Source organism: Cibotium barometz, chromosome 44 (genome assembly GCF_041138505.1).
Source record: "Cibotium barometz isolate CiBa-2024 chromosome 44, ASM4113850v1, whole genome shotgun sequence".
Lineage (NCBI taxonomy): Eukaryota > Viridiplantae > Streptophyta > Polypodiopsida > Cyatheales > Cibotiaceae > Cibotium > Cibotium barometz.
This window is the reverse complement of record NC_141089.1, coordinates 40,578,951-40,594,246: the sequence shown is the minus strand read 5'-3', so window position 1 is coordinate 40,594,246 and position 15,296 is coordinate 40,578,951. Positions and strand designations below refer to the sequence as shown.

Sequence of the window (15,296 nt, the reverse complement as noted above, 5' to 3'; positions counted from 1 at the left end):
CTGTTTTGGCCTGCACAGTAGCGTTTAGGCTGAGTACCGCAGTGCATAAGGCTGGCCAGTGCTGTCCACAGCCAGCGGGGGCACAGAACAGACCGCATGTAAGTATCACATCTGTGGACAGGTAGGGGCAGAGCTGAGCATAGTTGCGTTGAAAGCTGTCCATACATGGCAAAGATCTGGGGAGGAGGCACATGGTGAAAAAAAGCTTAAGCCAAACATTGAGTTGATCAAATTTTTGATGTTGAGTCTAAAAAGGGGGGGTGGAGTTTTAAATAAAAGCAAGACAAGCTTTTTCTTGTGTAAAAAGTTAAGAGGGTCTTTTTAAGCCCTAACTTCTTAAGAAAACACAAAATTAAAGCTACCTTTTTATAAACGCACTTGCTCCTATAAATTCAACCTTGCCCTCTTTGTTGGATCATACTTGCAAGTTTGTGCAGACTTGGACTACATTGTCAACACCTTCTCCCACTACTGAAAACCTCGTCATTACCCTCTCATCTACCTTAAAATCTTTTCTCCTAACCTTTCACTTCTTTCCGGCCTGTAACCCGTCACCTTTCTGCCACTGCTTTTCTCCAAGTTGACACGCACATTTAGTGTGCACTAGAACTAAATGGAGTCAGTGGGCAGTAATTCTGTTAAGTCATCCGATAGTAATGATGTGGAGTTGGTTGGTGATGATGACTTTGAGCAAGTGAAGCCACCAGGATGGCTCGGATTATACCCACCACCAGCAGTAAGGTTGGAAAATCACCAGGAGCGGGTCATCTAGGCTCCCGTGAGGGAGGATAGCATCGTGCCCAAACTTGTTGGGTCCTCCAAGCCTTCACCAACTGATAAACATGGGGTTGTCACATGGTGTCAGGAGGCTTTGGCTGAGTGGGATTCAAGTTTGAATTCGCACACGCATTGGTGGGTCTAGGAATGGCTGAATAGTCTTGACTTCACAGACCCTAGCTCGTGACGCTTGTTTTCAATTACTTTTTGTAAAACCCCTAATCAACAGTCCTTAATTTTTTGAGGTCTTTTCCGAACTGTGCTAGAATCTAGTTTTGTTGCATGCTCTTACTTTTCCACATAAGTAGACAATTCTTTATAAAACGGTGAAGAGGTCACACCAGGCTTTACCATGAACCCTTGGTGTTATCCAGATAGCCACTAGGTGGTAGGTGGCGCATGCAGTCTTGTTGGGTGTTGACTAAACCCAAGACGGAATGCGGAGTTAGGCAGCCTTGTGGTGATGGTCATACTCTAGGATGCCTAGGTTGAGATCTCCGTATGACTTATAGGCAGCCAGTGGAGTTGACTGCAGGAGCCAGGGACACGGCTTGGGGTGTGACATGGTGGTATCTTTCAAGCTTTACCATGAACCCTTGGTATCATCCAGATAGCCATTGGGTGGCAGGTGTCATGGGAAGTCTTGTTGGGTGTTGACTTAACCCAAGACGGGATGCCGAGTTAGGCAATCTTGTGGTGATGGTCATACTCTAGGATGCCTAGGCTGAGATTTCCGTATGGCTTATAGACAGCCAGTGGAGTTAATTACAAGAGCCAGAGACACAGATTGGGGTGTGAACATGGCGTTATCTTTCAGCCTTGACTTTGCATGGATTAGATTGACGCCCAAGTTGACCCAAGGTTTGACCTCGGTGTCTAGAGGGGAATTCGGTAGCCTTGTCAAGGCTAGGTTGTAGGGGGGAAAGTTGGCAATTCCACCTATGATCATGCTTAACGGAGGTTTTATGTGAGGTGTGCTCTGGTTGTATGGGACACCAGAGTGTATTCTCATTTAGGATCTCCCGAGGTTTCGTGGTTTTCTAGGACACTCAATTTTGGCATGGTTAACCTACGGTAACTATGAGGAGAAGTGTTGGTCTGTGAGGGACAACAAGACATGAACTTTCTTGGTTGTCCGAGCATGGCATGTTATTGGTAGGGTGATTCCTCACACGCTCTCTCGTGATGGCGAAATAAAAAATTGATGCATCAAAATTGTATATGAGAGAGATGAGAAGTTCGCTTCTCGATCTTAGACTGAATGTCTAGACAAGTTGATAGTTGGACCATTTGATACTCAGGGTGGATGCACTTACATGGGGTTATTTTTATTCTAGGACTGGGGAGTCATGTGGATTTTCACTTGTTTGATGCGGTGTAACCCATGGACATGTTAGAGGTCGAATATGTTACAACCATTGTCCTTTAGGATCTCTTTTAATGGGATTGCATAGACCTTTGGTTCATCCAAATTTGGTGGGGTTCAAGTGGCTGTTAGCTGTATGTTGTCTTCAGGGTGTTTGAGGACATGGGACATACGCAAAAGTTGATGGGGAGGTTTATGCTTGCCCTAAAAGTAGACATAAGTTTCTATTGGTTATGTATGAAAACATGCAATGATTCTTCTTCATGTAAGCTTCCATTTGCACTATTTCTTGTTTGATTTGAGCATGTTTTTGTTTTTCCAAGAATTTAGGGTTTACATCATTTTTTTTAAAAGAAAATGGATATTTTCTATTCTCCATACTCTCCTCTACCCATACACGTGATTTGCTTGCAATATGGACATAAGATTTAGGGTTTTTCCTTTTCTTGCCAAAAATTAGAGTTTTAGTAAATCTTTCTCAAAAATTAGGGCCATAATCTTGTTCTCATAGCTTTTTGCTTTTTATACATATTGAAATTTCATATATTGGTCAACTATATGGGGGGGTTTCGCTATTGCAAACACTCACGGCAATCTCCGTTCAGTCTTAGATGAGGATTGGACATGGAGATCTTGTGGTTGGCCTGTTGTATTGGAAGTACATGGCACTAGGACTTGGTTGTGCTTTTAGTGAACTAGTGTTTGCTGACAACTAATGTAGGACGCCATTTGGTATGATAGTCGAGTTGTGCTAGGGTTGTTATGGTAGAGCTTGTTGCACTTTGTGGTTGGATTCCCTGTTGGGATGGCACAATGTGAAAAGACAAAGCACATTGGATGAAAAGCCTAGTGAGTTCCCTAGTTGCATTTTTAATTGCCTGCTTTTGCATGCTTGCTCTCTTTAGAGAGGCTTTGGGTGCTGCGGGGAAAGGGGTTCGTGTTGTCATGGGAGTGGAACTACTAGCACCCCCAAATCCTGCTTGGCTCTGTGTATCTTCCTCTGAACCCAACCGTGTTCTCTTTGATGCATCACATGTATCCTCACTAGCCCCAATATCCTCAAGCACAGGCCCACAATCGCGTATTGCCAGTTGTTGTCTTTTTCATTCTTGTAGCTCGGCTTTGATGTTTGCAAGCACAAGTTTGCATGCACCAATGTCTTCCCCGGTTAAACCTGTGAAATGGACATTAACACGGATTATGGACCCTCTTGAGCAAACCCCGCAAAAATTGCATTTCCGCTTTTGTGTGCCTGAACCACCATATTTAGATACAAGAGTGACATGGGCCCACATGGCATCCTTAGTGCGAGGCATCTTAACAAAAGCAGGGCTGAATTGGCACCCTGGCATGAAAACTCCCAAATTTCAAAATCTGTGTGCTTTTTACAAAATCGAAGAAAAAAAGCACAAATCAGCACAACCAACCTGAGAGATGGCGGGCACAGAACCTCGGAAGTGCGGGAGGAGCTGATTTGTGCAAGGCAACTCCTTCAATCACTTTCCTAGTTGCCTGTAGACGTTTTTTTCTCGAAAAACGTGCTCTTTGGATAGAAAACGTTGAAAATCGTAAGTTTTCCCAGGCAACATGAAAGAAACGCGTTTCATTCCAATGAAACGTTTCGTTTAATTCAGATGGAATGAAACACGTTTCATTGCAACTCTACTTGGGATTAACCCAAGATTAGGGTTAAGGCTTAGCTAGGGCATGGGGACCTGAAGGGTTCACACGTGGGCTAAGAGCAATAGCAAGAAGAGATCTACATTGGCTAAGGGCTTATAATTATAGCCTAGGGCTATTAATGGCTAAAAGCTTATAAATAAAGCAAGAGCCAATAATAGCCTGGTGATTATAAGTGACCTTGGGGTTACTTATTAGACACAAGAGGTCAAGTAGTCACGCGGTGGACTGGGGCTACCAAGGAAGAATGCAAGATCTTGTGGCCATGGAGCTGCAAGGTGGGTGGTTTGGCCTAGTGGTATGGGACGCTACCATCGGTACCAAGTAGGCTCATGGACAATTAGACCTCAGGCTCGGGGTGGTTCGAGGCACTGAACCTATGGTTGGGTGATGAGTCTCGCTAGCCACAATCCATCGTGGTCATGCAATGCATACGATGATGTTGGGTCTATAACCTCGTTAGGGTTTCGGTTTTAGGTTTGATAATCCTTGGGCGTGGTCTGTGGAGAGCTTATAGTTACCCTGCTGTATACAGAACAAGTTTAGCATCTCTATCTGTTGTATTGTGTGCGCAGTGCCTTTCGTTAGTATATTACTGTATGCTTGCTTGATTTTGCAGGTAAAAATTCCAAAGGTCAAAGCCAAAAGATGCAACAATCGGTGCTGCAGGTAACAAATCCAGATACCAAACTCATCACAAAAAACGATATTACAGATTTATAAATTGAAAGGTTAGCTCATCTGTAGAGAGGCTAACTTTCCTCCTTGTTATGCCTGTAGAAGTTCCGTGTGGGCGGGTTTAACACGATAGTTGCAACCTCGATTGCTGAAGAGGGGTTGGACATCATGGAGGTGGACCTTGTGATTTGCTTTGACGCAAACATCTCGCCTCTCCGAATGATACAGCGGATGGGAAGAACTGGGAGGAAACGTGATGGCCGAGTCAATATCCTAAAGAGAGAGCGTTTTTTCAGAAAACCAATATTTTTTTGAGAGTATTTTTCTTTTCCAAAGAAATATTATTTCAATAATTGTACCCATTTTTTTGGAATAATTTCTTTGACACGGATCATCACTAGTTTTAGCGAGTGAAGGAGCAGAGGTCCAAGGGTACTTGAAAAAGCAGGCCAAAAGCAAAGTTCTTGGCAAGCACATGCATAATGGCGGTGTACATAGCTTCAACTTTCATTCCAGCCCTCGTATGGTAGGACTTCCAACTGGGTATACTAACTCTAATCGAGATTTTCATCCATTTTTTGGCTATTAATCTCTCATTTATACAGCACCTGATTCAAATTATCAAATGCTAATGTGTGTAAAAATCTTGAAAAAAGAAGATCAAATGCTAATGTTTAACTGTTTCCCAGTACATGTATCGGTCCTAGACATGAGATTTCATGAGCCGTGTCTACTGAGGCACACTGAGGTTCAAGTTAGTAAAGAGTACAGACATTTATAGTCCTAGTCACAAAGGAACAGATGCCATGTAAGTATGCATAGGGATGTAGCTTGGGTGCATGCCTTTGGAGTACCCGGAGACATACAGCCTATGAAGAGTGTTGGCCATGTCTTGGGTTCAGACGTGGCCTGGCACCCAGGGTAGGCAGGGATACACATGACTTGTCCAAACTGCCCTCAGTTGGGCCTTGTTGCTTGCATCAGCCCCAAACATAACCCTCTTTTTTTTTTTTTCGGGGGAAAAAGATCCTTATTTTAGTTATCAAGAAAAACAGCCAAAATGGCTGAGTACAAATCCGTCCGTATATGGGGAATGAGAGTCAAGAGAACAAAGGGGAGGATGCACTTCTCCTCCGGCTGGCCACTCTAGGAGAAGAACGCTATCTCATACAATGGGGGGAGGGGGAAATAACCACTTAGGTGGTCTGGAATGCCAAGTGGGCTCCCCACCACTATCTGTAAGAAAGGGACCGTGCCGCCAGATCTTGAGGAAGGCCTCCCGACGCTTCCTCATGCGGTCTGAGCCACCTTGGAGCTGCTCCCATTGACCTCGAAGGGTATGAATGATAATGATCCAGATGCTCCGGATAGATTCCATTGACGGGGTGAGGGTACCTTCGATGGCTTCACTACATCAAGCTCTCCATATATGCCATGCGGCTATACTACTGCAAATCTTCCATCTCTAGCAAGAACCTGGAGTCCAGCGACCAGTAGGCGGAGTTGGAATTGGCACAATGGAAATACAAAGGTGAGAGACCTGAATGGCTAGTCCCCCACCTTCCTCCTCATACAACATGGTGATCGCGGCCTCAGTGGCCCAAGCAATAGTGCCCCACTTAACAATACGAGTGGGCGCCCGATCCATAGTGAAAATGTGTAAGATCCTCTACAAGACTGCCAATGAGGTGATGGTGAAGGTGTTTGCCTAGGACTTGGGTTCAAAAACCCCCCTTGGTGCTTCCGCAGTGGCATTGCCTATGGGTGGATAAGTAAGTGCCTACGGGTGGCTGTCTACGGATGGTGAAATTTGGTAACTATGGGAGGATCTTGGGCCAAAAGCCAGTTGAAAAAAAAAAAACATCCTCTGCAAGACCTACTGAGCCTTTGGGCAATCCCAAAGATAGTGACGTTGAGACTCCTACGGATGGCCACACCTCTAACATAATGTTGGTTTACCCCCAATGGCCAATCAAGTGCCAACTGCTAAGCTCCTATGTGCTTGCTCCCACATGAAAAGAGTGACCCTCCACTTCTGAAAACTACCCCACAGCCACTTCCAGAAATCTGAAAGAAAATGCGGCGGGAGGCCTTGGGATTTCCAATGTGTTGCTGCTGTTGGAGTGCTCTCCACCTCTGACATCTCAATCTTGTGGCCCACCGTGTAGTGTAAGCAAAGAAGGGGGTATCAGGCGACTCCTCTCTATCCTTTGGATCCTGCCATGCTCACTCTCCCAGGCCCCACTGGAGACTCATAATAGGCCAGCCCTCCCACATCCATAGCCGGCATAGTATCTCTCTGGCCACCTTTGCCTATGGAGGGTCGATATGCCACTCATGTACTTGAAAACCAATCACCCTCACCTTCTGCAAGGTGCATCCCCTAAGGTTCTCTAAGGGGGTCTCTGATCTCTCCAATCTGCCATGAAACCCAATAGAGAAGGGGAGTAAGGCGGAGTGCTCGTCTTCCCCATGAACTGCCAGGGATATACCGTGCGTGGTAAACAATCCCACCCACTGCGGGGGAGAAGGATCCACTATCGGGGTCAGCCACTCTAGAGGGATGGAAGAGTTGATGTCGAGGCTAAGTCGCGGTCTCTGCCCCAGATCCCAATAAGGCCTCTCTCCTGAGCCTCTGGGGGTAGCTGTCTGAATGCAAGACAATCTCCAAGTGACCTAGCGGGGCTTGTACTCACGAGCCCCGAGCATGTGACCACTAGGCAAATGGACCATGGGATTCCAGATCAGAGGCTGCCGGAGCTGCTCCTCGCAGGCTACTGGAGCTGACTGTTGCAGGGCTGGCTTAGATGATCCCAAGCACGCAAGAGACTGGCTGCAAATCTGTCCTCAAATGCTGGGCTAAAGCTGCATGCCTGCATCTCTGTGAAAATCCATCTCGTGCTTTGAGGCCAAGGGCCCCCTAGCATTGGGTTGCGGGTGGAGATCCTAGCCAGGAGGAAGTCCTTCCAAGTCTCACCGCCCTTGAGAAGACCTCAAACAATCAACTTGCCCAACATGGCACGGCTCTAAATGGAGGGGTCCTTGATGCCCAGGCCCCTCTACGTCGTGGCTGGATGATCACTCTCCAAGGCAAACACCTGGATGGGAACAGAAGAGAGAGGATAAGCGGGATGGGGATGGCACAAGGGGAGGTGGGGGCAAACAGCAAAAAGAGGAAGGTGGTGGAGGCTATGGAGAGGCGCAGAGGAGGGGGCGGCGCCCAGAATTGCCGAGGAGGGTGGAGGTGGCAAGGAGGAAGGTGGGGTTGGATGGGTGGCAAAGAGGAAGGCAGAGGGGGATGTGGGCGGTGCACGGAAGGCGGGCTGAGCAGGGGCGAAGGGAGAGTAAGGCGAGGTGGGGAGGCAGGAGGTGCGAGGGAATGAGAAAGTGGAGGGGTATAGGTCACGTGGGAGGAGCGCACAGGGGGGAGGCAGAGGGCAGCGAGGTGAGAGGCAGCGGGGAGGGGGGACAGTTGACGGTGAAGGAAGCGGAGGGGTAGTGTGCAGGGCTGGAAGGTGATGGCGAAGGGGAACAGGTGCAGGCGCACACATGGGGGGAGCTCCAGCTCTCAGTCGCGAACTTGAGTCATGTCCGATGCATCAAGTTCTGTGTGGTTGATTAAAAAATTTTAAGAAAATGGAAAACCCAAACGTAACCCTCTTTGCAGCCTTCTAAAAACTTTCTGCATTCATCAGTGCTCAAGCTGGCTTCCCGTCTACCCTGTGGAAATCCTTACTCTCAGTCATTCAAGGTCCTTGTCCCACATAAATGAGGGCTCACAAGTCTTTCTACCCCACATCTACCCTATAAATGACCGCAGCTAGCCTTGGCAATTGCATATGAGGCATTTTGCATGTGACAATAGGCTACGACAAGAGGTAAAAGAAAAGGAAAAAAGAGCTGGCTGAGCCGAACAGTAGAGGGTCAGCTCAAGGATAGAACAGGAGGTTGATACAGGGCCACCATACCAACAGGACGAAGGCAAGAACAAGCAGTGGAGAAAAGGGCAGCACACAGCAAGGATATAGGCATAAGGATCAGAGTGGAGGCTGGTGTAAACACCTCGTGGGAGGTCGGGGAGGGCAGAGTGAATGGCTAGGTGGGTGCACACAGGCTGTCCAGGAGCTGGGCGTGCAGCGCACGGTCAACAGGGACAGCCGAGTACACTTTGAGCATGGGAGCAGGGTTGCATTAGCTCTCCTCTGAGTGCTATACTAGCACTTGATTACATCAAGCCATTGAGGTTATGCATGTGATTTTCTGCATTAGAAGGCCCGTTTGAGATAGAATTTTAGAGTTTTGACTTCAAAACTGACTCCAGCTTGGTCCTTTACTCAACCATTGCCAGACTGTTGCAGGTCCCACATTCCATCAAACCAGAGGCTCAGTTGGTGGAGTTATCGATCCTGAAATTTGTACCTCGTGTGAAGAGCAAACCACCAAAAGCAGTGCAAATGGTGGATCCCAGTATTACAGGCCTGACAGTAGAGGAGACCCTCACTTTGAGAAGGTACATTGAACCACATCAGCCAGCTACTGCTACATGGAGGCCGTCATTGATTGCGTTTCCCCACTGCCAGCTTCTCCCAACTCAGGTGCATAAAGTAAGGCATTCAAAGAGGACCATCACCATGCTTATCGATACATTGCAGTCACTGCACGAGTACAAAGTTAGGAGAAAGCATGATAGCCAGGTTTGGTGCCTTGTTTTTGCTTGATTAGCAAGAACGTTTTGCAAGCAAATGCATCTTCTTAAAGTTTTCTTCTTTTTGCAGGCCTCTGCCTTCCTAGGAGATGCTTTGAGAGAGGACACTGATACAATACAAGGTACTTTTTCTCCATGACAACTCTTGCTTCCTAAATGGCTTTTGGTGAAATCTGCCCATTAGGGGCACTGGAGAATCGGAAACTGTTAAGGTCTTAGTCTTCTTCTGTAATGATTTGTAGGCTGTTCTGGTGAGGATAAGATCCACAGTCGCGAAAAACGTTTTACGTTTGGTGTCACTTTTCCGAAAGACAATGCAGATAGAGATGCATCACATGGGTTTGATTCTGATCTTCCCGATACTTTCCTGGACCCAGCTGCCAGTCCAGACTCTGCATGCCCAGAAGTGAGGGTTCTTTCGGAGGAAAGATTCACTGCTGCAGAAGACGATGAGTTAAGGGCACCAATTCCAGCATGGCGAGGTAAATCTTGCTGCTTTTATGATATGGTCTATGAATGCTGAAACCCTTACTTCTACATCAATAATAATCTTGACATGTGTGTCAAGGCTCTAAAGTCAGTCTTTCCTGTAATGTAAGATGCAAGACCACAAGTTTCCTCTTCATGGGCCTTGAGAACATGATGGCTTGGAGGAACTTATGTCTCATACAGTTCCTCTTGTTTATGTTAGCTCCTCACTAAGGTGCTTCAGCATCGCTGCTGGAGAGCCCGACTGTTTGCTTGAAAGTACTCCGGGAAAAAGACTAGCAAAGGATGCACCAAGCTGTTTATGTGCAACCAGTTATATGGTGAATTACGACTTCAAAAGAGTATCCATGTCTAGAAGCTGGTCCTTGGTGCGAGGAGTCCCAAGTGTCTTGATCATTGGAGGCCACTTCTGTACTGTGTCCTGAGTGCAACATGACCACACACTGTCCCGAGCTGCATACACATGCAGACAAAGACATGTGTGCTTTTGTGTATGGTTGCTTTATGTGCTAGTCTTTCCCACATTGAGTTGGTTTTTATAGAAAGCATCTGCTAGCATAAAGCATTGGTTGCACGGTTGCTTGCATTGTTTCAGGAAACTAACACATAAAATGGCTGAATGAACAACAGTGCAGGTTACCACCCCTGCTGAACCGTGGAGTCTACCTGTTATGGAGACAAGGTATTTGGAATCTACTGTTCTCTACTCCACCCCACAGTCCAACTTGGCAGCAATGGAGAATGGTTCTCTAGCTGCAAAATACCATGTCGATTCAGACTTGTCAAGCTTTGCTGGTAACCCTTCACTATATAAGCCACCAGGTTCTCATGCAGATACTGACCATCTTTCACCCAGGAAGGAGTTTGATGCTTATCATACTCCCACTCGTGTGGGAGAAGAGCTCAAAGCCTTTCAGAACTCTTCACAATATGGTACTCAGAGCTGCATTCTTAGTGAAGGGATTGTATCAGTTGATGCCACCGGTTATGTCCGAATTGTGCCACCGCCTATGCTGCCACTTCGGGGTCCCTTGCAATGCTGGAATAGTGCAAACATTCACACATGCAGCAGTCATCTCAATAATTCAAAACAGTCGTCAAAGGCACATGTATCAGCCTCACAGAGAAGCTTAAACTGCTCTCCTGTTATTGAAGGGGACGAAAATATTGAGCCGGTACCAGCCACCACGCCTGCACACAAAGTAGGCTCTGTGGCATCCACACCTGGACATAAAATAGGGTACTTTGTGGCATCCACACCTGAAGAAAGGATCCTAACAAGCAATTACAAGGACGGGGAGTATGCAAACAGTTGTGAGGTCGATCTCAACGAGGACAGCCCACGACTATGCACTTTAGCAGAGCAAGGTGTTGTTCCGTCATCACCTGGTTTAGAGGAGGACTCACCTCAACCTACTGCCCAGTTCCATCATGGATTGACTGATACCATGGGAAATGAGGATAACCATCCACTGCCAAGTGGTGAGAACATGCGGGAATTATGTGGGGCAGCCTTGCTTTCTGTAACTGCTGTAGACATGCTTGAAAAGGATGGGATTTGTAACAATGGACTCCAAGGGTTAAGTACTCATGACACAGACATAACCAGGGCTCTTTCTGCTATAAATTTCTTCAATGGAAGTAAGGATGTGCCAAGTAGTACTTCTAAGGTTTCGGGTGATGAGCAAGGTGGACAGTTTTCCACTGGGTTACAGACGCCCATGGTTCAGCTGAGTAGTAGTGGGAATTGGAGGCAACCTCTGGACGTGTCTTGTTCTGTTCACAAACCTAAGAAGTTCAGGCGGCTTCAGAAGGCTAAAGATAGATGGAAGAAGTGCCTACAAAAGTTCCATCCTGATGAACAACCAGCTGGACGTTCAGGGAAACAAAAGCTCCAATTTGGGGCTGCAATGTTAGTTGATGAAGAAGCTGAGTAAGGGCCTTGATACCTAACCCCCCTCCTCTACCCCCTTTCTTACTCCCGGTGTCCATACCTCTCAGTGATTGACTTCTGCGTTGCCTTTTCAGTCATGTATTGTTGAAATATTCAAGGCAGGTTTTACCTAAAGTCAATCTCCCCTTGTATTTCCTTCGCAGGGTTTCATCTGATGAGGATGTCTCTGCAGATGAAGACGAAGGTGAAGATGACCAAGGGTCTTTGCAAGATTTTATAGATGACCAAGTTGAACCTACTGTGGCCGCTTCACAAGGGGCTGATGAACCCATTGACATGATGGCTGTTTACAGGTCTCTACCCTTCCCATATGCCACACTGCCCCCCTCCTCCCCGTTTCTCTCCTGCAGGCCTCTCTCTCTACCCTTCCGATATGCCACACTGCCCCCCTCCTCCCCATGTCTCTCCTGCAGGCCTCTCTCTCTCTCTCTCTCTCTCTCTCTCTCATTTTTGTAGAACATGGATATAGCATGAGACACTCCCCTCTAGAATGAGTTCGCAATGGAGACCATTTTCTGATAATGATGGCTTAAGGGTTTATCCGGATTCTAGAGCACCTGGGAATTCATGTCTCACATGCACTTGGATTTCCTTGGGATTAGAGTGCTGCTTCATTTGTCTATTGAGAGAGTGGTTTGGTCCTTTTCGCAGAGTCGTCAGCTATGTGTAGCACTTTTCTTGCATGAGGTATAGATACACAATGATAGACTCATGAGGAGGTTAAGGAGGCAAGAGGACCATGGCGGTTCGCCAAACACTTCACATCTTTCATGCAGAATGTTGGGTAGTGTGGAGGTAGAGAGCCAGATGATGACGATGTCATGTGCATCACTTACACGAGTGCCATGTGGAGTCTGGACGTGGTCAAAGTAGGCTTAGAGGTCGGATAAGCACCATTCAAAAGTCCCAGAAGCCTTCAAGCAGGTGTGCAAGTGTGGCATTCATTGGCAGTGGGCCAATTGGACGTGCCAGATTGTGTGCTGGCAGATCAGCCACAGCCAACCACAACCTTAGACCAGCCGACCAGCCATACATATGCATGAACAAAAGGTTACTTGCTGTCCCAATACTTGTGCATGTCCGCACATTGGGCTGCCTTCTTGCTGATTTAACGCTTGCCTCTGCTGCTCCTTGCTTGGACTGCAGATCTGGCAGTGGATGTTCCCATCTGACCATCAGCCACTTATTTATATCATCTGGAGGGCTGGCTGGTCGATCTAGGGTAGGTTGTGCGGCACAGTTGTGCGGCACACATTTGGCAACTAGTTTAGCAGGGTGGGTTCTTGGGGGCATGGGAATAGGGAGCAGGGTTATGTAGCAAGAAATTGTGATTTTAAGTCCTATCCCCGGCATTTCGGTGCCGTTGTGTGGATCATGTGGTCAGCTTGTGTGTGTGGTGCATGTGCATCCAAGCGCATGCACATCGGGCTCCCAATCACAAGAGTTTCCTGTTTCAAGCTCTATTTGCTGCACTTCGGTGCCGTCATGTGGATCATGTGTTCCGCTTACTTGGTGGGATGTCAAGAGACTCATCACTTCTTATGATATCTCTCTCTTTTTCTCATATACCTAGACACTTGTCAAATGCATTTATTACTGCAACAAGTCTCATCACAGGATTTACAGTAAAGTGACACATAAGAACCTGAGACAGGTGCACACTACCTACTGCTGTCCAGTATACTACATGACTTGATGGCTTTTCCACTCATTTGGGAGTGATGGATCCAGTCTCTCCTCATCATGGTTATTTTATGATGATAGCTCATAGATTCTTAGCCAACCGCAATACCCTCATTTCTTCCTTTCTTTCGAGTTTGCAATGTAAGCTGAGCTAACTGACTGTTTTGTTTACTGCAGAAAATCATTGTTAACACAGTCGCCACTCAATGGAGATTTGATTCCTTGGATGCAGTGTTTGCGGCGAACCAAGACTCCTCTGTCTGACAATGTGAACTCTCTGAGCTCAGAAAGCAGACTTTCAGGGACTTCAAACAGCCATGGTAAAGTTGGCCCAGGTTCAGGTGAGAACCTAGCAGGCCCTGCCTGTAACTTGTCAGCAACTCCATCGATGGAAAATCATGGAGCGTGCCAGATCAGTCTCAATTCGAATGCCAAAAATTGTGAAGGGTTTTGCAGCAGCCAGAAAGAAAGTGGCCCGTGCAAGCATCCGGGCAGCCTGCAATCAGCAACTAAGATACATGAGAGAAAGCGAAAGCTAAGCTTTCAGCAGCAAGAGTGGTGGGCTGCCAGGCATGTGCCGAGCATACCTGGACACTTTGATGATGACCTGTTTTTGGGAATTGACTTGGATGCATTGGAAGTTGAGGCTGCCCAGATGTCGCGCTCCCACCTGCAAGGAGTTGCTGCTTCTCAACCTGGGGCAGTGCAAGCAGTTTCACGTGTGCAGTCGGGTGCTCAGGATAGTGAGGTGTACAGAATGCATGATGAAAATTTGGAGTTTTTCCCATCATTTAATCTTGGCATTGATTGTGAGTATTGAAGTTGTAATGAGCTCAACAAACAAGCACAGGAGGATCGGTGCAGACCATCTTGAGGATGTCTAGGTGACTGTTGCCATGACCATCTTTTGATGTTAGAGCATGTCTACCTGACTGCTGCTTAGTAGTATCAGTGCTTGAAAATGACAACTTTGGAGGTTTCTCAGTAGCAGTGCTGTTACATTGAAAAAGCAAAAGCATTGAAAGCTCTTTTTGGAGGTGCTGGCCTCCCAAGAATGCCTTGTGATGTGCATGGTCCTATAGCAAGTGGGCCTGTCAACAAACAACTATTCTATGAGCCTCTAGCTGTACGTAAGGTGGTAAACTGGTCTGGTCTGGTCATGACTAGAAGTTACACTAGGCAATAACACAAGTAGATTAGGAAAATTATGGCTGGCTCTATCTACCACACGCACATGCCTGCATGCACACACAGATGGATGGGTTCCATATGTATGTAACAAGTAGGTGCAATACCCTGTCGGTGCACATTTGTCAATTTGTGTATAAGTGGGCTAAGAAATCTCACATTTGTTACATTGGCCCACATGCACATGCACATGGAGAGAGAGAGAGAGACAGAAAGACAGAGTTATATATTAACATCCTCAAAAGACCCAAAGGGTCTATGAGAACAAAATGATTGTATACAAAGTGTCCATGAAATCTTGTTATGGATGAAAAAAAGAAAAATCAACAGTAAACACTGAAAGCTAAGATCTCAGACTCCGAGATTATACAAGATGAAAAATCTAGATCCTACTATGCCAGGTATAGAGTACAAAAATTGATGGGATATGGGAGAGCTGAATAAAACAGTCAATCAACCCTGTATGCCGGTCAATGGCCCATCCCAGATGTCCATCATGGGTGATACAAGAAGGCTAGAGATGTCGATAGTCTGTTGTGAGGATGAGGCCATTGGGTGGTGGGCCATGATGTCCTGAATTTGGGACTGATGAGGTGGAGAGAGCCTTTTTGGACCACATGATCCATATGACAACACGAAAGTGTGAGGAATGGGACTTCAACCTGGGATCTCTCGAGATATGTATATATATAAATTGATTTAAGTGTTAGTTTACCTGCCAATATTTCCAAGCTTAATGAGTAGCCATTTCTTCACATATGGGGTTTTTATTGCTG

The 15,296-nt window shown here is 46.6% G+C and overlaps 1 protein-coding gene across 5 annotated transcripts in view; it reads left to right on the top strand.

The window, feature by feature from the left end:
- The window catches only part of FANCM (DEAD/DEAH box RNA helicase family protein), a 125,229-nt gene extending 110,351 nt beyond the window's left edge, over positions 1–14,878 (top strand). For all 5 annotated transcript variants that reach the window (XM_086782567.1, XM_086782569.1, XM_086782570.1 and 2 more), the window contains 9 exons: positions 4,443–4,492; positions 4,604–4,769; positions 4,900–5,027; positions 8,860–9,195; positions 9,277–9,328; positions 9,449–9,688; positions 10,326–11,628; positions 11,793–11,942; positions 13,510–14,878. In XM_086782567.1, coding sequence (XP_086638693.1) covers positions 4,443–4,492; positions 4,604–4,769; positions 4,900–5,027; positions 8,860–9,195; positions 9,277–9,328; positions 9,449–9,688; positions 10,326–11,628; positions 11,793–11,942; positions 13,510–14,152 — 3,068 coding nt within the window. In that variant the 3' untranslated portion in view covers positions 14,153–14,878. The remainder of the gene's footprint in view (positions 1–4,442; positions 4,493–4,603; positions 4,770–4,899; positions 5,028–8,859; positions 9,196–9,276; positions 9,329–9,448; positions 9,689–10,325; positions 11,629–11,792; positions 11,943–13,509) is intronic.
- The last annotated feature ends 418 nt before the right edge of the window (positions 14,879–15,296 follow it).